This window comes from Erpetoichthys calabaricus, chromosome 18, assembly GCF_900747795.2.
Source record: "Erpetoichthys calabaricus chromosome 18, fErpCal1.3, whole genome shotgun sequence".
NCBI classification, from domain to species: Eukaryota; Metazoa; Chordata; class Cladistia; order Polypteriformes; family Polypteridae; genus Erpetoichthys; species Erpetoichthys calabaricus.
Genome location: NC_041411.2, coordinates 24,134,415 through 24,157,722, shown reverse-complemented (window position 1 = coordinate 24,157,722; position 23,308 = coordinate 24,134,415). Strand labels below are relative to the sequence as shown.

At 39.8% G+C, this 23,308-nt stretch overlaps 1 protein-coding gene across 1 annotated transcript in view; it reads left to right on the top strand.

Annotated features, from left to right (window-relative positions):
- znrf3 (zinc and ring finger 3) overlaps nt 1-22,985 on the top strand; it is a 134,997-nt gene extending 112,012 nt beyond the window's left edge. The window contains 8 exon segments of the mRNA XM_028825250.2: nt 6,524-6,598; nt 9,260-9,391; nt 12,197-12,307; nt 14,163-14,330; nt 17,691-17,793; nt 18,018-18,262; nt 18,264-19,626; nt 22,867-22,985. Coding sequence (XP_028681083.2) covers nt 6,524-6,598; nt 9,260-9,391; nt 12,197-12,307; nt 14,163-14,330; nt 17,691-17,793; nt 18,018-18,262; nt 18,264-19,626; nt 22,867-22,925 — 2,256 coding nt within the window. The 3' untranslated portion in view covers nt 22,926-22,985.
- The last annotated feature ends 323 nt before the right edge of the window (nt 22,986-23,308 follow it).

Genomic DNA, 23,308 nt, shown 5'->3' with positions numbered 1-23,308 from the left:
TTTACTGCCCTTGTGAACTTTACTTTTCTCCTCATTTATATTTTGGGGTTGAGGAGCTGGTTCTTGGGGTTCTACTTTTTCCTTTCATGTCCCAAAGATGTTTGAATACAGCATGGGAGCATGTGTTAAGAAGGACTGGCTGGCTTCCCATCTAGGGCTAGCATTGTGTCTGATAATGCTGGAATGTGCTCCACCTCTGTCATGATCATAAAATGGAGTAATTGAGTTTATAAAATGGACAGATTGACTGAGGGCTTCATACTAGGGACATGTGAAGTGTTGGGAAATCTTTACCTGCCCAAATCAGAACACTCTTTAAGTGTTGTTTAGTTACATTTAGGGAATGTAAATAACATCTTGGTACATTTTTGTTAAGTGAAAAGTAAAGCTTATAACCGTGTCAAAGATTTTTTCTTTCTTTCGTTCTTTTTTTGTTTAATAATTTCAAGTGCCAGGAGGCAGTAAAAATTGTGCTTTAATGGCAGAGGGGAACCTTCTAAAAGTATAATTGCCATAATTATACAAGACAGAAGAGAAAAAGTTTTGACTTTTGGAGCAGCCTTTTTTTTTTTTTTTTTTTTTGTTCACAGGTATGGTTGATGGGATGTGGGGTGGAGTGTCTCATTACTGCGGAATGAAAAGCCTTTGCAAATGGCGCCTCCCCAGCCCTCTCAGCTCTGCCCTTTCCACAGGTGTGTTTGTGCAGGTAGACTTTCTGTGATTAGAGTCCTAAATGCCATGCCGACACACTTCAAATGAAGGTGAATGTGGAGCTGAGGTTGTGGTGGCATGTGGTGGTTTTAAGCGTTGTCAGTGAGTCTGGTTGGTCACACTTAAGTGGGAGTCATGGATATGTTAACTGAATTATCCTTTGTCAGTCTGTTTGGTGTCACACTTGTAATTTGTGTATTAGCAGTGTGTTTACCTCCTTGTCTGAAAGTTAACATAAATATTATGCATTGAAATTCTTAGAACTGAGCCAGCAGAACAGCAACCATACTCAGCTATGCCATCTAAATCTGCCTCCTGTGTGAGTATTGCAAAGCATATCATCTATTGAAGACTAAATATGTGTATGTAGTGCTGATGCCTATTTATTAGTTGCTATATGGTCCTATATATATTTATAGGGCACACCATCTGTAATCTATGTGAATATAGCTGCTCATGTTCTCCCATTTCACATTTGTCCATTTCCCTAATTGTAACTATTTGTGGGAAGGTGGTTGATGAATATACCCGGCAAGTGGTGACTATCTATTGCAGAGTATAAAGCGCAGGTGATCTGTGCCAGCACAACAGAGACTAACAAGTTTCAGGTTCAAAGAGATCAGACTGAACATTTTCAGGCAGATATCACAACAACATTACACCAAAGCAAAAGGAAAACCAGTACTCAGAAAACAAAAGGAGAATAAGTGCCACCAAAGAATCCCAACTATTATTTTTTTTATAAGTTGATAATTTATACTCGGATGAGTCTTTGTTTTCGGATGCTCATGTTGTTGCGCAGCAGTTTTTTATAAGGGTGTGTAATGACCTTAGGCAGTGCTTGTCACAAATATCACAGATGTGCCAGAAAATGAAGAATAAGGCAAAACATCTTGGTCTACAATATAATGACAAAAATATAAATGCCAAAGGAATATGAGTTAATATTGTTCAGAGAAAAAACAAAAACAAACCGTGGTGGTGGAAGATGCACACCTATGGCATGTACCCCTTGTTCATACAATTTATGTTAACCTTATAATTTAATTTCCTCATCTTTTGGATGAATATCTGGAGAAAAATTACATTTTCACAGAGAGAATAAATCAAGGCAGTAATGTGAATTTCTTCATCTCAAGCTGTTCTTACAGGTCGGGTGAACAACTTGTTCAGCGTCACATAACCAAACATTTTTCACAATACATATTCTTTAGTTTGGACAAAGTAAATATTAAAACATTTTTTTAAACTTCTTGCCTTCACATAGTTGGAGAGTATAAAGTGCACATCTTGTTTTCCTGAGGCACATGAGTGTGGAGGCAGCTGAAAGGTCAAGCTACAGGTACAAAGTTGCTGCGTGAGCAAAATCAAACTTTTGACAGTACAGTATTACTGTGGTCTTATTTCATGAAACAACTCTCGTCTGCTTTCACTTCTTGCATCATTAGCTTATTGAAGCACTTTTAGATTTAGCTTTTTTTTTATTTAGGGGGTTGGGGTTAAAAATATTAAAAAATGTTTTTTCTACCATTGTCCTTGCAGTAGGGTGTCTCAGAGTGTGATAGCAAATAATACAGAGGTTATCAATAAATATATAAAACATATTTTGTCATAGACAAGCAAATATGGAACATAGTGAATTTCAGGGGCAGAAAGCTCAGTGAGGGCTTCAGTGTGTGGTGTCTGATGTAAAGAAAGTGAACCTCAGTGTGTGGCTGGGAGAGTTTAATCCTTATAGAATGTGACATTCCCAGTAATCAGCCAGGTTGTCTACCATAGCACTGTTAGCTGCACTATGGACAGCGGTAGTACTCAGCTTCTGTTTTTTAAGCCAGTGTCACATTACATAGCTTCTAGTCATTGGGTATGTCAGACTTGCCAGCTGTAGCAGCTGATCTTGTTGCTGAACCATGTCAACTTTTGCTGAGCATTTCACATTTTGTCATTGTGTACTGACCTTCCAGCATAGTCCTTTTTGTGACGACTAATTATGTGCTGCCTGATAGAGCTAGTGCTATACGAGGGGTTAACTAATATAGTTAGTTTAGTCTCAATCTCTGTCCTTTCTTTTTTCATTCTTTAGAGGTACATGAAATAGACAGACAAGTTTCTCATGAGCTCCAAAACACCCATGTTCCTTATTCCTTGTCACTCCGTTACATGAATTGTACTTCCATATATTCATTGGTTGTCAGAGCCCATCCCTACAACGAAAGACAAAATCATCAAACATTTGATTTTGTTATAGTGAATCATGGGATAGTTAGAGTAAATCACTGTACACGTCACTTTAGTTGGCTTGCTTCACGAGAGTGGGCCACTGACTGCCTCCAGCTCACCAACATTATGTAAATGAAGGCTATAACTAAAAATCACTGGAAAAGCATTCTAATTTGACATGACCTTTAGGATGTGATGCCATGCACAGAATTACTCAAATACAAATAACTCAATCTGAGTGAAGCTTGACACATTTATTAGCACTATCAGGTGTTAGAAGTCTTGATTTTGAGCAAAATCTCTCCAGCCGATTCTGCTCTACAGAGATAAAGATTAGTGTCCCAACTGCAGCACAAATGACCTAAAAGAATATACATTTATACTAAAAAGATTACATTACATCTTGCCTGAAGAAAGGGCCTGAGTTGCCTCGAAAGCTTACATATTATCTTTTTAGTTAGCCAATGAAAGGTGTCATTTTGCTTGACTTTTCACTACTAAAAAGATAATTTTTTTTCCTTTTCAATCCACATAATGAAACACTGACATGCAATATCCATCCATTATCCAACCCACTATATCCTAACTACAGGGTCACGGGGGTCTGCTGGAGCCAATCCCAGCCAATACAGGGTACAAGGCAGGAAACAAACCCCGGCGGGGCGCTAGCCCACCGCAGGGCGCACACACTAGGGACAATTTAGAATCACCAATGCACCTAACCTGCATGTCTTTGGACTGTGGGAGAAAACCGGAGTGCCCGGAGGAAACCCACGCAGACACGAGGAGAACATTCAAACTCCACGCAGGGAGGACCCGGGAGGCGAACCCGGGTCTCCTAACTGACGTGCAATATTATACTGCTAAAATTACATTCTTTGTAGAAAGTCCACAACTGGGCACCTTTTTTGTGTGTCTGTCTGTCTGTCTGTCTGTCTGTCTGCGCACACATTCTTAACCACATTTTCAGTTGTTTTATGGATCTCATTATCAGCCATCCAATTTTACTCTTCCATTTGTTTGACAGTATCAACATATCCTACAGCTATCCATTTCATGTTTTTGACACAATCTTTGCTTTATTTCACTTGAGATTGTTGTGTCTGGTTACTGACAATCCTCCATACTTGTACTCATGGACCCAGATAAAAGGAAGGAGTGTGTATGTGCAGGGGATGAAAACCAATCATGAAGTGTCTGTTAGCTGTCCAGGTCCTGACAATTTGAAAGTCGAATACAGAAGTAAAAATAACAAGTTGCAAACTGCAATATTTTACACAGTGAAAGTACAGCAGTCATTTAGGAGTTGCGCACCAGCCATTATACAACAAGAAGTTGTTCCCACTCATTTCAAATCACTAAGTACAAGAGGGTACTCATCATTTGCTACGCAATCTTACCAAAGCTCTGGTCTAAGCTTTAATACTTACAGCAAGATAAAGGGAACTGAATTTGGGTGAAGGATTAAGAAATCCCTTTAAAATTTACCTGGAAGCCAGGGTAGAGACTTGAGCACTGGAGTGATTGGATGAGCATTTCAAATTTTCATGACCCTTGCTATTACATTTTGCATTTTTGGCACCCAAATAGTGAAGCACACTTTGGTTTTTCTTAAACAGTGACTCATTATGTGTGTGTGTGTGTGTGTGTGTGTTCAATTTAAATGAAAAGGGTGGGGTTGATTTAGCAAATTATTGAGTAAACAAATGAGTCATAACATTTTTTTGAACATGGATTACTAAAAATTCTGGATATTTTTGTCAGTTTTTTTTTTTCTCTCTCTCACTTTTCTCCTCACAAAAAAAAAAACCTTTCCCGCCTTTACTCCACCCTTTTTCCTAAAATCCCCAGGTTTTAAGGTTGTTGTAAGCAATGGGTGGCCTCGGATGTGCCTGAAGGGAAGTTTGAGCTCTTTGGCAGGCAAGTCCCTGCATTGGACTGGGTTGCTCAAATGTGGATCCTGACAGTTCAGTCTAAGCCCCCTTTCCCTTCCCCTCCTTTCCCACCTCTCTAGTGAAGCTCTTTAACCAAGAGCTATTAATTATTAACTAGAGTAACAGAAGACATCAAAGAGGCAGATGAAAGTAGGGCTTGCTGTGTTAACAGATGCTGGCATGTTGAGTTGTGGGGAAGAGGGGGGTGGGCAGGCAGAGGTCTCCACCTCACCTACAAATAGTGGGGTGTGGGCAGAATGTACTATTTTTCAGGACATTTGTGTGACATTTTTTTCTCACAAGTAAATCTCAATATTCCTGTTTGTTAATTCATTATCATTTTTCACCATTGTAAAGTGAGTTGCAGATTTCCTTAATGGAACTTTGACTAGGATAACAGGCCATCAAAGGGGTGACACCAAGCCATCTTAGAGTTGTTCGTTGTCATACCTAGAAAGTGGGTGACCAAAGTTACCAAGGGAAAATCCATTCACATGCACACTGGATGCATGTTTTGTGGTCGAAATAAGTTGTGGGTCAGCTTTGGAATTTCCAAGCTCCATAAACAGCTTGTAGGAATAAAAGTTTAAACAGAACACATAGAACAAAGCACTGCTTGAAATCTCCATACTTGTAAAGCTAGCGTTTTCAGTTGGGTTTGAAAAGCAATTTTTTTTCAACCTGCCAGCATAATGACATAATGACTTCATAAGAGAGATGTCTTTAGTGTAACAAATCCATTACAATGTGGCCTCTCTTTTCTTACACTTTTGACTGCCCCACTAAACATATCCTGTCTCAATTAGAGCACATCACCAGGAACTCTTTCATCTTAAAGAACTGTTTTTTTCCCCGTTGCATAAAAAGCAGAGATATTTGACTCATGGGACAAATAACACAATCAATCAATTGATAAATAAATAAATAAATAAATGTATATTGTGCAAAACATTCTAAATGAACTCGAAGTATAAGCATTTAGTTTGGGATGTTGGGAGGAAGCAATGAATTGCCTTATAGGAGCAGACAAATAGTTACTCTATTGTGGAATGTAAGTGTTCCAAGAGAGCGCCTCCTTGAGGTGATGGACGGGATAGAAGATAAGTTGTCACTGAGGACACCTGTAAAGAAACATTTTCTTAGCCCAAATTATTCCTTTAAGGATGTCCATCTCCTTTTTACCCTAAACCCTTTTGCTGGGACAGGCCACTTAACTTTTGACCTGGGATAAATTTGCAGCAAGAAAATGGCAGGTCATTGGTCTTTAAAAGGATAGATGGCTTCACCCTGAAGTGTTTGCCTACAGAACTTGACGACCATGATTTTTCTATACTGGTCAGCCACATCCTAAACATATACTTTGTTATATGATTGCTCTTAGCTACTGAGTGGCAGTGTGAGCAAAATATTGTCTTTATCTTCTAAGGGTGGGCTTAGTTAGCACAGTTGTTTTGTTGTCCATGACTTGTCTAGGCTTCAGCTTGCATAATTCACTTAATGTCCATTTAAGAAGTTCTCAGGTGTGTATGATGGGTTCTACACACATGACTCTTTATGACTAACAAGTCCTGGTTTAGAAAGGAAACGGTGACCTCTAGTGGTCATTGAGGGTGAATCCTTGCAATATTATGCTACATCACCTGTTTCTTTTCTTACAGGCTAAACGGGCAGTCCAGAGAGGAGCCACGGCAGTCATCTTTGATGTCTCTGAGAACCCGGATGCTATAGACCAGGTGAGGCAGCCATCTTTTTCTTTGGTCACTTGCTGAATGATGTAAACCAGCAGCATTTAAACACAAGTTTCTTGCTTGCAAGCCAATGCATGACTATGCTGTTGTATTGTTTCCTAAGTCATATAAATGTCTGTGGATGTCATGCCATTCCTGAATTCCAGGGGTAAAGCAGACAAAATGGAGAACACACATTGATGCTGACTAACACAATTCTTTGGTTAAGATATTGGCGGAAACAGCCTCCAACCATTTTGTCACTTGCAACCATGTTGGGAATGCTGACTTTCACAGCTGATACCCTGGTCCCTGTGTGGCATTAAGATTATGGAGTGCTGCTCTCCGTCTTATTGCTATTTACCAACAAACCCCTTTTTATTGGTGTGCCATTGATGCTGCCTTTCTTTATTGTCCATGGTAGACCCTTTATTCAGTCGTGTGTTGACCTTTCTCTTTCAGCAAAAACCCGACCCACTTATGGAATTTTCACTTATACTTTTTTTAAAATGTAATTATGGTCCATGCCTAGGCATGGCAGTTGTTTTTTAAAAAAAAACCTTTAGAGGAGGTATTAATTAAACACTAAGGGCAACATTAAAAGCAACATTAATAAAAGATTTATGCTTTCCTCCCCTCAAAGATTCCCAACAACACAATGAGAAATCTAATTAACTGTCTGAGGCTAGTGTTTGAAATTGGGAAGGTAGAGAAGTGAGAGGGAGTCCTTCGATTCTCAGGAACTTTCATTTGTTAGGTGAAACACAAAGGGGTTTTACTGTACCGTTTCATTTTGCCCCTGTCACGCGAAACTAAGAGCAGATCTTTGTTTTGTGCTTAACCTTCCCTTCCTTAGAATGGACTTGGCTGAGCAGTTGACAGCCCCATCTCACACTCCTGGAAAATCATTTGGTCCTTTTTTTTTTATTAGGGTTAGAGCCTTAATATATATTTTCTGTAGTGGTGGGACAGATGGATGAATATTTGAATAGTCAGATTCCCAAAGTAAACTGTATTTTCTAAAGCCATTTTGAAGCGAACAAAACATAAAAGCCAAAAGATGGAGTTTCCATCGTAAAGTGAAATCCTGAACAAACATGTAAGTTAAAGAAAGGCATAAAGTGGCTGCAAGAGCTAAAGTACAAACTTACTGACTGGCTTGTACTTTGATTTAATCAGAGATGTTCCAGTTGGCTTCATAAAGAACAAAACAGCAAGGAAAGAACATTCAGTCCATCGGACCCATTTAGTTTGCTAATAGCTGAGTTTTCCTGATATGTTTAGATATGTTTTTCAAATTTATCAGAATCTGTGCTGCTTCAATTACTCAATCTGGTAGTGTGTTTCATGTTTAACAGCTCTTTGTTTCAAGAAACTCTTGGTGGCTTCCGTCTTAAAGGCCCTTAATTTGATTTGCCCCATTTTGAAGATGATCTTGGTCTTTTTAATTATTTGTTCCTCCTTCTCAGTATACAGTATACTATCCTAGGTCCAGTGTCATAAAATGTAAATGTCCATTTCCTGATATAATCAAAAAAAGTTGCAATATTAGACAGTGAATGCTTTCAGATCTTCAGGCAGAGTTTCATATTAGAAAAGGACACTTGAGTGAGCAAATATCACATTTTTTTTAAATGTACTTAGTTAATGTACAAAGTTTTTGTTTTTGTTAAAAATATTTATTTCTTGATGAGGGCTTTGTTTTTCTTTGGATGAACTTGTTTTAATTAAAAGTCAGATGTTTCATTTGTTCAGTGATTTTTTTCTAACCCTACTTACTAATTTTAGTAATGGTGGAGGGCACTGTATATGAATATGAATGTGTGTGTGTGTGTGTATATATATATATATATATATATATATATATATATATATATATATATATATATATATATACATACACACACATGTGGTCTCCAATTTAAGTAGGTGCAGAATTCCTGTGCATGTATTAGTTTGCATCTGTGATCCTAATATAATAATGTTTTTAGTAGAATGATACAGAATACGCACTGTTTGCAAACCGCGGTTCATTCTTTTGGTAGGCGTCCCACTTCTGCCTTGATTTGATATATACATTCTTCTTGGCATCCTGAATATGGTGAATTAAGTCATGACCCTTGATTGTGCAAGTCATAGCTAGAAAGCCTCCCTTGCCATATCTGTTGACAATATTCCCTTTAAACTTTGGTATATTAGGATTTTTTCCATCATCTTTATCTTTAAGTTTCACTGCAGGTGCCTTCATTAATGTACCTGACAACATATGTGTTCAGTCTTGCACTAGGGTTCAGTCCCAGGTGGAAGGATGAGCCAAAGCACATACAAAGCGGTGCAAATCTGATCTTAATTACAGCAAAGCAGACACCATGAGAGATAATAAATAGTCCCCCCTTCTTCTTTATTACATTATGTTCTTACTTTACATCAAAATTAGAAAAGTAGTTATCTGTTAGAAAATACAGTTTTCTGGTAAAATATACATTTTGGTAACACTTTATTTTACTTGCTAATGAAATTTTACAAAATGACTCAAACCAATGGTATTCATGTCTGACAAGTGCCTGAAATGAGTTCCTTGATTTCCCAAGGCTACTAGCAGCATTGAGTATCATTACATTTAAAAGAGTATTGTTCCAAGTGACACTTCTGTTCTCTCTTTCACAGCTGAACCAGGGATCCGAAGACCCACTCAAGAGGCCAGTAGTCTATGTAAAGGGGGCAGATGCTGTTAAGCTGATGAATATCGTCAACAAGCAAAAGGTAGCCCGAGCTAGGATTCAGCACCGGCCTCCACGGGTATGTACACTGATCCTCCACAAACGACCTGTCTCCACAGCCAAAACCAATCCAGTTGGGCTTGATTTGTGATCAGGTTTTGGTGTTGTGTATGAAGCACATTGCATCGTGTGGTTGTAAGGTCATGGCTGACCATTTGACACTAACCTTACCTGACCCTGGCCTGGCATACCGGTAGCAGGCATTATCTTTATCCTGGTCTCCTTTTGTTTTGTGCTGACATCCGTTAAATGCAGACTCCAACTCAAATAGTTGCTTTCACCTCTGGTCACTGATTTATGTTGCTTAAATTTGCAGCACTGAGATTGAATTTCATGGCTCAGATATTATTCTCTACCACTAGCTACTAATGTGACATGACCATTTGGAAAGTATTTGACATTCTTTTATTTTTTTAAATTTCTATTGCTTGCTTTTGGCAACCCTGCCTTTCTCAACTTACAGACACTGATTTTTTTTTCTCATGATGTGCAAAAAACTTAAGTTTTGTTTATTGATTTGGACTTCTCAGTCTCAGTCCTGGGGGGCTCGACTGGTTTCTAGGGTATTCGTTCTAATCAATTTTTTAATTAGTAGCCAATCCTTGCTTTTAGTTAATTAATTGTGTAGTTTGTTACAGCTTTCATTCTGCCATGTGAGATATTTCTAATAATTTTTGAAAACCCTGACCTGATGATGAACACACTAGTGTAAATGGGACTCAGTGGGCTGGTGAGCTGTAGTTTGCCTAGTTATTTACGTTTAAGTAAGTGATAAAGGTCAAGAAAACACAAGCAACTGAAAATTGTTAAGGCAGCTGTGAATAAAAATAAAGCTCCAAAAACTATGCTCTAGTTAAGAAATTTGCTCAAATGAAGCCTGCAGCTGCCACATGCAGGCTTTATTTACATTCAGTGGACGAGTCTCAGTCTTTCTGTCTCAATGTTCATTACAATATTAGTCATGATGTTGCAAAGTGGCAACAGTTATGTGCAGATTAGCCCAATATCCCACCTTAATATGTTCTCCTTCCTCTTCTTCTTCTTTTATTACTATTATTATTATGATTTTTATGGTGAAGCCTCAGCGTTAGTATCAGAAAACTACAAAACATCGTCATGATTGTTAATTTACAGCAAAGGGTACTGTAAAAATCATGGTGTCATTCATTCTTAGACATAGTCTCCTACTCCTAATGCTATTTTAATAATTCTCTGAGGTAGGAGAAATTCTTATCCTAGTGGTTCCACTATCAGTTAGTGGAATTATTAGGAGTAATTCTATGACACTAGATAAATATGAGCCCTGGTCAGAATTAAAACCTGGAACTATAACAACAACAAACCCCTGTGCCACTGAAATATGAGACATGAATGGAAATGGAATGCATCCTCAGTAGTAAGTCCAGAAACTTGAGTGGCTCTAATCGTGTAGTTAAGCCTAGTGGCACAAATCCTTGTGTAAGGCTACTCTGTCACTTCAGCTAAACTATAAAACTAGCAAAGCTTGTAGATTTGAAGCAGAAAAGTACAAAAAAAGTTATTTTAGCCCCCACAATTCTTCTAACATGTTTGGACTATAGGTAAGAGGAAGGTGTCATTCCTTTTAAATTGGTTTGTGATATACAGGACAAGTATGTTTTGACTCGCTTAATAGATTCCTTCCTCACGTCATGCTTTTTCCAGTATTAACATTACACTGAAGAAGTTCTTCAGAATCCTTGCCTCATCTTTCATCTGCCTTTTTATTATTTTCCACTTGTCAAGCATAAACCAAATTAACTGGATTAGCTTGGTGAATTTTTATTTGAAGAGCAGCTGTTCCTCATTGTTGAATAACATTTTTTAAAAGCTACTTGTTTTGCCTGCTGGTTTTGAGTGAAAATGACATAAAATAATGAACGAAGCTTTGCCCCCTGTATTGAGTGGCATCTAAACTGTATGTCGTGTTGGGAAGAGAGCCTGCTTCTAATTTCCTCCTGACAACTGCTGTCTTCATTTTACTTATTTGCACAGACATACTGTATATATACAGTATATAGGGGCTTTGCACATCTTCTGTCACTATAATCGAATCATTGAGAAATAAAATCTTATAAAGTACTTGAGAATTTGTCCAACAATGAGTTTATTCATTTTCTTAACTTCCCTACTCCAGATATGGAATAGCAGGTGTCTGAGGATCATCTAGGTTGTTGACCCATCATAGGACACACTTGTACCTGGCCAGTTTGGAGCTTCAGCCAAAATCATTAGTTGTTATTTTATGAGTATGGTTCTGTGGCCTACGTACTGGACTTTCACCCTGCCTCTACCTCTATGCCACTTTGACCAAAGGAATTTACTAGCCTGTGCTTACTGCAAATAATATCCGTAAAACAGTTGTCAGTTAGAATATGTAATAATGGAATATATACAAAATGTCATTAATATTTATGAGCATTTGCAAGCTAAGATCATTGCACATATTTATAAATAGTTAACAAAACATGAAAAATTAAGATTTAGGACATTTACTGAAAGTGAGCCCTTTGAAGAACTGGTATCTTGTCCATGGTTAGTTCCTGCTCTACTCTTGGTGCTTCTAGCAGAACCCTGATTTGGATTAAGCAATTTATGTTGTTATTTAAGTTATTTCTCATTTCACTCTTTATAGCTCCTCTGTGTGATCTGTAACAAACATCCCAGTCTCATTTTCTGACCATGTATTGTAATAGCACACTTAGCAATTCCTCCATTTTTTTTTTCTTAATATTTCAGCACTTGTAATTCCCATACAACAGACTGAACATATTTCTTTTTCTCTCTTTCTCTTTTCTTTTCCCAGCAACCCACAGAGTATTTTGACATGGGGATTTTCCTGGCATTTTTTGTGGTGGTGTCCTTGGTGTGCCTTGTACTTCTCATCAAGATAAAACTGAAGCAGCGGAGGAGCCAGGTAAGTCTTTTCCCAGTTTTTTTGTTCTGGCATGGCAAACCTTTGTATTGCTGTAATGCCATCGTCATTTTAACTTCTATTGGTTCACAAACTGTGAATGTACACGTGTTTCAGGTATTTTTTGTGCTTTAAGGTCATTTCTTAATGTGATCAGTACAGTGTGGTGTCTTCTGCATACACTGTGTGTATCCTGCCCATCTCTTCTTTATAAGGATTTCCTCCGATAGATGCATTGTGAGGGATTTTGGCTACCCTAATTTGGCATGGGTTGACCAAGTCTGATTAAATGAGTCCAGTCTTGAGTTCGCTTTGTGCCTGATGGTAGCATGTTTGTCTCCACCCCACTATATTTTAGCAGTATACAAGGCATGGATAACAATGTTGACATCCTAGTGAAAACACCTTTAATCATTTTGTTTAATACTAGTTACCTTGCTGATATCAGGAGTCAGACTGTTGAGCATAAATATCATCACTTTCTTCTTACCAGTAGCTGACCACTGTCAATTAGACCTAGTTCACTGTAGTTAAATGAACCTGGACATTGTATGAGGAGCTTCTGAACTCATGCTTTTGGTGGTGGTCAGTAGAGGGGGTGTATTATTAAAAAGTCATTCAATATCACAAATTGCCATGACCCAATTGGAAACGAGCATCTGTGTGGAGAAAACCTGACAGCCACCCCAATGGTGAAAACCACACTTGACTTCTGGTTACACAGGCATTATGCACTTATTACATATAGGAATTGTAGGGTGGTACAGCTGTACAGTGAGTAACGGCTCCATTTTACTGTTCCATTGTCTGGAGTTTAAATCTTGGCTCCATTGTTGTCCATGTGGATTTTGCACATTCTACTCTAGTCTGTGTGTTTTTACCCCCAGGTCTCCAAGAACATGAAGATTTATTTAATTGTTAATTCCAAATTGGCTCTGTGTGTATGTGTGCGTGTTGTGAACAGAACACATGCAGCAAACCTACTTCTAGCTAACAGGGTTATCTATCAGATGACTGTGGGGCTGTATCAACAAAATACCGCTGGGCAGAGAGGAGCAGGCTGCTAGACAGCAGTTTTGTTTTGGCTCCTCTAAGTTAGCGAAGATGAGAGGGGGATCTATCTGGGCTTTATATACTTTTGTGTGATATGTCCAGGACCCCGGAAATGAATTCAGTGGTTTCTGGCTAAGGACCTGCCTTGCCTTTAAAAAGCTGAACTTGATGTTGAAAAGTAACCAGGCACAGACAAATGCTCATCTGACAGGAGGAAGGAGACTAGTAATGTGGCAAGTGAGCAGGGTGCATGCGAAGAGTGTTGTGGGTAAGAGGACCAGCCCCCAATATGTTTTAAGGGCTGCCTGTTTGCACAGGTAGGCCTTGTGGATCATTAGATCTTTGTTATTTTTACCACTGTTTTTAGACAGTATTTTGCTGACTTTTCCTTATTTGCATATTTTTATTGTATTTCTTTTTATACTTGTAGTCTCCTGGGTTTTGTTTTTGTTCACCTACTTGTTAGCACTCCTAACAATGGATTATGATGGACTGGCACCCTTCCAAGTGTTGGCTCCTTCCTTGCACCCACAAAACTGCTAGAATAGGCTGTAGCATCCCATGACCCTGAATTGCATTATACAGGTTGCAAATAGTATGTTACGCTGTGTTATAGTAAGAGTATCCTCATGCATCATACTCCGAGCTTGGTTCCTGCTTATAAAAGTGGTAATGATGTAGGAATTGGACATAAGTTTAGTCATAACTTCCAAAGTCTTAAATATGCTTAAATCATATAAGAGAAGGAGGGCTACATACAGTCCAAGCATTCACTTAGTAACATTTTCCTCATTTTGTAAAACAGAGTTCCTTGAACAGAATGGCAGTCCAGGCTCTTGAGAAGATGGAAACAAGAAAGTTTAAATCCAAGAACAAAGGCTACCGAGAGGGTGGCCCTGCACCTTCGGATACCCTGAGCAGCAGCTCAACATCTGACTGTGCTATCTGCCTGGAGAAGTACATTGATGGGGAGGTAAGTTCAACTCCCAAGGGCAGCTGGATTAGAGAGTGTGAGTGAAGGATAAAACAGTTCATGACTTTAATTTTCCATCCACCCATCTTAATTCTCTCACCACTCAGACTCTGATGTTTCTTCTGCTCCTGTCAGTCCGATTTTCATTTTTAGGTCAAGAAGTGTTCTTAGCATTTAGCAGCCACAGATTGCAGGATTTCTTTTTGAGCTTTTCAGTTGCGATATAAAGGTGGGAAAGGGGATGTTGTGGTAGATCAAAAGAAAATAAGGCCAAGGAGGAGAGGAAAGCAAGTATAAAAAGATGAATGTCTTCAAAGAACTAAAAAAGAAAAAAAAAAAACCAGGAAGATCTGATGAGTCACATTCATTGTGTGGGTTTTCAGGCTCGGTGATCCCTCTTGGTTAGGATTTAAATGCTTGAGTGCACTGCTCTTCTGGCTTTGTGCCGTCTTTATCAGCTCCATGCCCATCTAAAGGACTGTCCTTTTGCAATACAATTCATTTCCTCTCCATTGCAATTGGTAGGAGGGGGAGGCCAGAGAACCCAGTAAAGAGATTTAGAGACTTACAGATTTGGTGATTTAAGCTTGAATACGACGCAGACATCTCTCCATTGTGTTCATTGGCCAGGTCCACATAGTAAGCTTTTACAATTCCTTTGTGATTTGTTGTAAACAAGTGTTTTCCCCTCACAAAGTCTCTCAATTATTTAGTTTTGTCTCTGTAAACCAAGAGATGCCCAAGTTTGAACCAAAATATGAAGAAAACTGACTTAATACTGGCTAAATACTAAAACTTGTGCTATATAAAATAATTTGTGTATATGGTGTATGTGAGAGAGAAGCATTGTGATTGGAAAATAAATTAATACATTTTCCAACTCTATCATGTGACAGGCTTTGAAAACAGTTATTTGCTATCTGGTCACAATAATGGTTCTCTTTGTTTTATAATCCAGTTATGTGACTCTAAATTCTGTGCAAAGGGATGTCCCTATGAATGCTTTTCTATACACTTGTTGGTCAGAGCTTAGGGGGAGCTTTTCGTGATCAGCGGTAACCAGAATGTATCTGGTCCCATCACTTCTTTGTAATGAGCATTGTTTGAGTAACTGGAACTGACAGAATTGGATCCATGGGTTTGACCTCAGTAGTCCAACCAGACTCCCTGGAAATTCTTTAGTGACTCCCAGCATGCATTTGGAAGGTCATTTACCCTTGTGGTCCCAACTCGATTGTCACAGGGAAGTGGAGCAAATTGTGATAGCATATAATTTTATGTATTATGTAGTTAAAATATAATATTTAATGCAAATTATGTGCAAAAATACTTGTGTAGATATGTATCTAGAGATAGTATTTTTATTTAAACCACTTCATAGTTGTAATTTACTACTACTAACAAATCATAGCACATAAATTCAGTACACTGTAGCCGGCTAGCAGTGGAGGATTATGAACAGAAAACTGCAGTAAATACAGATTCCAGAGAAGATTCCCAGATGGAACACTAATCCTTAGAAAAGGGCAAGTCAAAATGTACCGGAGTGCTGCTAGCCCTTTCTAGGCATCCCATGTGTTTTGATGTGGGCATTCTTCTGTTTCCTTACAACAAGGTAGGGCATTTCCCCTGTCATTAGCTGGATCATTCAGAGATGTAATTGGATAGAGACATCATCCTGTAAAGACATATGTGTGTTTGGACAGAGATTTAGTCATCAAGGTGGGATTCATCTGTGTCATTATTTATGTGGCAGATACAACACTCATGCCTCACAGTTCCAGAACCTGTTTATAGTTTACATGAGTTTCTCACTGGGGAAACCAGTTCTTCCCTACGGAGAGTTGTATTGGCAATAGTAAATTAGCTTCTTGTGTGTCTGGCATTCCATCAAGAGCTAGTTCCTGTTTTATGTCATTAACTGCTGACATACAGTATATTTCAGTTCCCCAGAATACTGTTTCTTGGCCAAGTAGGTAGAAAAGAAGGTTGGATGAATGTTCCCATCACCAGACTTTCTCTGTACCAAAGCTGCAACTGACTGTCACATATTTCTTGGTTATCTGATGATCTTCAAAATTCAAGAGTAATAACTTGCACCATTGAATTATTTCCTTTGTCTACTAATTTTGCAGTGCTCCCACACACCTTAATTGTATTAAGTGAATTAGATGGATAAATGACACTTTGGACTAATATCCAAGAGTCCAGCCTTTCACAACACTATGATTTTTCTAACCATGTGCTATGAAGTGTTAGATGAACTTCTACTTTATTTTGTTGCACTGCCATCTATTGTTTTCTTCTGGGTACTACACAGCAGTCTGGCTAATGCACTTTGCATAGTACTGCTAACTGGGTAGTCTGTGTCTGTTTTTTAAAAGAATTTTCAATAGAGTTGAATTTCACTTGCATATTATTGGAGAAATGCCACAAGAGCTTCAAACTGATGATCTGATTAAACCTGAAATGGAAAAGTGACATTTTTCTTAGTCAGTCTGGTGTTCATAGGGTAAATATTGTCACATATACAGAATACAGTACAGTGAAATTCTTACTTGCAGGTTGTAAACAACATGTCACCATGATCAGTGTATATTACTGCCTTCCCTTGTGCCTGTCTAATCCATAATTTTTGGACCTGGAACTCACATGTAGCTATTGTTTTTATGTGTCTCCCTAGTCATTAGTCTTTTTCTGTATCATTCTGTCAGTCCCCTATAATACAGGTACTTCAACATTTGTCTGTCCAGATAAAGTGAGTGACAAACAAGGTTTAAACTTGTAGCCTTGAGCTTTTCAGTCCTGTGCATTAGCCACTAGATTCCACTGCCTTCACTTTCGTACTTGTAGACCAGTCTTTTTGATTACATGATCTCATTTCTCTGATGTTGGTATTCCATCAGAATTAACCAACAGGGCATGTTTTGCTATTACGTGATGAGATCTCTGGGTGTAATTGTTTTGTGGAAACAGGCAGCAAGGACATAAAATAGGCTGCTGGTCCCAACGTGTCTGTTAATTAAATTAAATGCCTAAAGAGCAATCTGGAACAAATGAGAGACGCAATCAGATTTGGTTACCCCTCAGCTGGAGCAGGCTGCTTCGAATGAGTATGTTAGACCCCAAGAGTACACAGGCACTCTATTGCTGGTGGGGCCAATCACTCTATCTGCCTGCCAATCTAAACTGTCCATGAGCCACGCCAGTCTGTACACATGGATGGCAAACTGATCTTCAAAAGGCTGTTTGTCTTTATAGATTAGCAAATTAGTTTCTGTGCTTATGAATTAATTTATTTACCCCAGAGGTTGATTGTGAAGACTAAATTTTTGTGTTTGTTTTTATGGTAATCTGCAGGAGCTCCGTGTGATCCCGTGTGCTCATCGCTTCCATAAGAAATGCGTGGATCCATGGTTGCTGCAGCATCACACATGTCCACACTGCAGACACAACATCATTGGTGAGTTGGGTTCCTTTGCTGTGAAAGTCAGCTGTCTGGTAGGCTGGTTGTGTAAAAGAGGGTGTATAAAACATCTGGATTCCCAAAACTCTGTAGATGAGGATTCTTTAAAAATGTCCAGTTGATCCATAATGGAAAATATCAATTTGAGCTGTCCAACAAGCTTTGGCCACTAGGTGGCTTGAGTGTTACTAAGAATAGTGACAATTTGTTTCTTTTCACAGAGCAAAAAAAAGGGACCACTGGGCCCATCTGCATGGAGACGGGTAATGCTTCTCTTGGCCGACAGCAGCGCGTCGTGCTTCCTGTTCATTACCCAGGACGTGTGCACCGAGCCAGCCAGATGACTGCCTACCCAACCCGTACAAGCATGGATCCTCATGGCAATCCCATTACAGTTCTGACTGTGGACCAGCATGGAGATCGGAATCTCTACCCACCTCAATCTGCTGCCTTTGTTAGGAGTTACCCCCCCCATCCACCTAGACCATTCTTTGAATCCTCACCACTGTGGCCTGGAGCACAGGGCGGCTTATGCCTTGCCACCTAACTTCAGACGGCCCAAGATTAATGGACGCAACTTTTCCAGGGCAGCATGCTTCTCCCAGTATGAGACAATGTACCAGCATTACTTCTTCCAAGGCTTGAGCTACCCACAGCCAGAGGGCCAGGCCAGCATTGGACCTCACAAAGGTCAAGCCCGAGCTTTTCAGCAAGGCCTCCTCTTCCCAACAGTGGTGCACATGGCACCTACTGCTTCCTCTCGCCATGGGGAGAGTGGAAGTTCTTCCAGCTTCAGCTGCTACCATGGCCACCGGTCAGTTTGTAGTGGCTACCTGGCAGACTGTCCCGGCAGTGACAGCAGCAGCAGTAGTTCTGGTCAGTGCCACTGCTCCTCCAGTGACTCTATGTTGGACTGCACAGAGGTCAGCAATCAGGGAGTATATGGGAGCTGTTCCACTTTCCGTAGCTCTCTGAGCAGTGACTATGACCCTTACATCTACCGGAGCCGGAGCCCCTGCCGGGGGGCAACACTGGAGCCTGGAACTAGCTGTCCACCTGTGTCCCAGGATGACTCTGCTGCACCCAGTCATGAGTGCCACAGGCCCCCACCCAGGGCCTCTGTCTTCTCAGGGGACCAGCTGTCTAGCTGTAGCCTGGAACCCAACTACAGCAGTCATTCTTCATTAGAACCCAGGGAAACTAGTACCACTACCTCAGAGGGAGCCCTGGAAGGGGCTACACCAGAGCTTGCAAGCTGGGAGAAGGGGGCAGAGGTGAGTGAGCAGGGAGCAGCCTGTAGCTGCTGCTTTGAGATCCCTCCCACTGCTGCCTTGGATGGACGAGGAGCTGAGGTGGGTGGCACTCTGTTAGTGGGAGCTGCCCGCTGTGGTCGGGGCCTGGAGCCAAGGACCTCTTTAGGCACCGGCCCTCAGTACTTGTACAGTGTTAACATGGACCACTTGTGCCGGACAGAGCCAGGGAATTCTGAAGGGCTGCCCTGCTGCTTCTATGAGGAGAGAAACGTCCCACGAAGCAATGGAAATTTTTACTCGGAGGACTACGCCGTCAGTGTGCAGTACATGCAGACTGACACAGACGTGCCTGCTCTGCAGGACCAGAGAATCCCCATCATCCCGGAAGACTTAGACTGTGAGCCGGGAGCACCGGCAGTTGGAAGCTTGCTTTCGGCACAAGAGGGGCATAGTGAACTTTTTGTCCCAGCTGGGCCATTCCGGAGCCGCCTGCATCCCCTTCAAGAAGGAGCTAGGGCCTTGTTTCATGGAAATGGCCCCTGTTTTCATGAAGTGACGGTTAATGGCAACAAGGCAGGTGAGTCATCATCTGAGTCCCTTTGTTCTTGTTGAAGAAGTCATTATAAAGTAACAGTTAGGATTTACTGTACTAATTCCTTTTGTAACGCTTTGATCATGTCACCTGTTAATCTGTGTTTGCTGAAACTGAAAATGATCCGCTCCTTCAGTTCTCTCCTCTTCGTTCATACCTCTTAGTCCTAATCAGTCTATCTGCTCTTATCTGGACTTTCTGTAGCACTGCTTTGTCTTTGTGTCATATGGAGACCAACACTGTACATAGTACTCCAGGTGAGGCCTCACCAGTGTGTAGTATAACTTAAGCATAACCTCCATTGACTTGTACTCCACACATTATGATATATATATATACTGTATAACTAAACATCCTATTATACTTCTTGATCACTTCAGTACACAGGTGTCATAGTGGACTCTTCACTGTTTACATCCAAAGTCCTTCTCATAAGGGGTACTTTCAACTTTCAGACCTGCCATTGTGTTTTTAAACATCACATTTTTACTTCCTACATGTAATACTTTACATTAATCTGCCAGTAGTCTTCCCAAGCCTGTATGCTGTCCAGATCCCCCTCTAACAATTTAGTTGATTCTGCTTTATCTTCCCTCCCACTTATTTTGGTTTAATTTGAAAACATAACCACCTTGTTTATAATTTTACTAGCTGTGCTGCCTGTTCTGCTGTCTCTTTAAGATGGGTTAAAATCTAAGTAGTCATCGTAGATTATCGCATATTCATTGTGTTTTGTGTTGGTAGAGTAATATATTGCTCTACTTTCCCCTATTGTATTATTAATATGTAGCCTTTGTCAAATTGCCTAATCTCACAGACTTATCACTTTTTATAAGTTATTATATTATATAACTTTTCCCCACCTTCCCTTCTATATCTATAACCTCAGGCAATTAGGTGTAGTAAAAAGACAAGCAGGAGTTAAGTTACACATAAAATAATGTATTATTGATAATATTCATAAATAATAACAATATGCAAAGTACATTTGAATATTGACAACCATACAACCTGATTAAATGGTGATGTGTAGTTTCAGGCGGCACACAGACTTGTAGTTATTTAAAATGTCTCTAGTTAAGGCATCACTGGTGCTCAGCTTTCTTCAGAACAGGCCACATGTCTGTTCAAATATGGCTACCAAGCTGTGGTCTCCATTGCTCTTTCACTTCATCAGTTTGGTAAGAGAGATACTTCTTCATCATATGTTGGTTAGTAAAAAAGAGAGAGAATGTGGTTGACCAAGAAGATTTATAGATTCTCTGTCCAACCCCTACAGCCAATATGGCATCATAGTACTTAAAGGCCTTTGAGACAAGCCAATTCCAAACAGCCATACTTCAGACCAATGGGGAATACAACATCTTAAAACCTGCCACCCCCAAGACCATATGTCTTTATGGCTTTCTTGCGGGGATTGAAAGACTTTAGCAAAGAAACACTCGCCAAACTGGTTTAAGGTACATCCTCCCCCAACTCTGTCGTAAAATTCATAAAGACTCAGTGGTAAGGGGGGGGGGGGCAAACACGAATGCCTCTCACCAAAGTAACACTAAATTACATTGCTTTGCCTAAATTACAAATAAAGACATACAAAATATTTATCAAGTTATATGCAAAATCTCACATCACAACACTTTGTCAGTATTTGCAGTGCACCATCTATTGGAATGCATTTTGTAATGCATGGAATATTAAGATGAATTGCATTGTTTATTCCAACAGATTTAGCATCACAAACATTACCACTGCTTTTATGAATAACATACCAAATGGCATATAACAGTGACATAGCCTCAGATGGACACATACAGTAGATGCAATAACACTTGTACCTTTATTAAGGTGGATGAGGGTCATTTATATATTAAAAACAGCAGCAGCCTCAGCAGTGCACCCTGAGACACGCCACTTTTAAATCAGCCAATTCTAAAAAAGTCTTCACATCATAATCCTTTCTTCCAGGTGTTTGAACCAACTTTTCACCCATCTCCACGCTGTGCTTTGAATATCCATTTCTTATAGTTTGATTACCAGCCTCTGACATGGGACCTCATCAACAGCTTTTCATAAATTAAGATGAATATCAGAGTATTACAGTACCCAGCTGAAGAAGTGTTTCTGTTGATCCGTCAGACTTTTTTTTTTATTGCTTCATACTTTACCTGTCAAATGGCGCTATATCAAAACTCCCAACATACATGACAATGATAGCAGCGATTTTGCGGCCAGGGACCAACTATTGTTCGCTGGGCCACTTGAGCTTGATTCTGTATTACCTGGATTTTTCTGTCTCAGGTGGGTGACATCACACATGGTCACCAGAAATAAAACCCTCAGCCAATAAACTCTTCTGCTGAATCTGAAGTCTTCACGCTGCAAGACCTTTTCCATGCAGGAGACACAAAGTGAAGTGCAAGGCCACTATTCACATGCAGTGTTGCTAATTTATTGTCACCTCTCTTCCAGTAAGGCAGGCTGTAAATTTGAAGGGGCCAGGAAGGTCGATATGTGCCCTTCTAGCTGAGGCAGCACTGGCCCCTAATGCCATGACTTCCCTTTAGATTGGAAGACTGGTAAGGCGGAGGCAGTGGGGGTGTAAGGTAGCAGCTCGGCACCAGTGGTCTGTTCTGTCATATAGTGCCTTGTGTATTGATTATACAGTGCCATATCTGTCTGCATTTCAGACTGTGCCTGTCTAATATACATCTTTATCTATCAGTTTTTATGTTAAATATTACTAATTCTGTACTCCTGTCTCTTAATTGTATAGTGCCAGTTTTTATGTAAATAAAGTTATCTCTGTCTCTTTCTATAGTTCCTTTCATGTCATCTATTGATCTGTCATATAGTGCCTTCTGCATACCTGTCTATTGTATATAGTGCTGGCTCACATAGCACCTTTCATATTTATTGCATACGGTGCATTTGGCTTTGGATCTGACAGCTTTAAATAGCATTTTCAATTTTATTTTGTATATAGTGCCTTTGCTATTTATCCATTTTCATTGTTAATTCTTTTTAGTGTTTATTTGTCATATCAAAACTAGAAGTGTAACTTTATGCTGACCAAGTAAAAACCTTACAATGGCAGCAATTTCTTCTCCATGCAGGTGCATACCTCTGATCTGTCTGTCTGTCTGTCTGTCTGTCATGTAGCACCTTTTGTCTGTCCACTTATCTTTGTGTTTTTTTTTCTTTTCTTTTTCTTTTCTGCCCTTGCAGGGTCAGCAGGACCACCTCACTTGGCGGACAAAGACTGCACAGCTGACCAGAGCCTCTGACTTTTTTATTTTTATTTTTTATTTTTTTTTCTTCTCAAGTTCGGCCATACGGGAAGCAGCTTTGTGGTTTTACACCGCCCTCCCACCCCCAGTCAGACTCCAGTTCTTAGGACTCGGGAGAGTGCTGGGGGTGGGTGGATTTGTTTTTTTTTTCCACTTTTTTGTTTTTACTTATGTTTAAAACATTTTTTAGCTTTGAAAAACACCCAGAAGTGGTAATATGGAGAAAACCCAGCACACCTCTTTCCTGCACACTTTTTTTTTTGGTTTCTGTTATTTATTTGTTTTTTTTTGTTGTTTTTTTGTAATTATTATTGTTTTTTTTATGAAATCCAAGTTGTGCAGGTGCCATGGCCAGGATGTTGAGTGGCCTGTCCATCAGC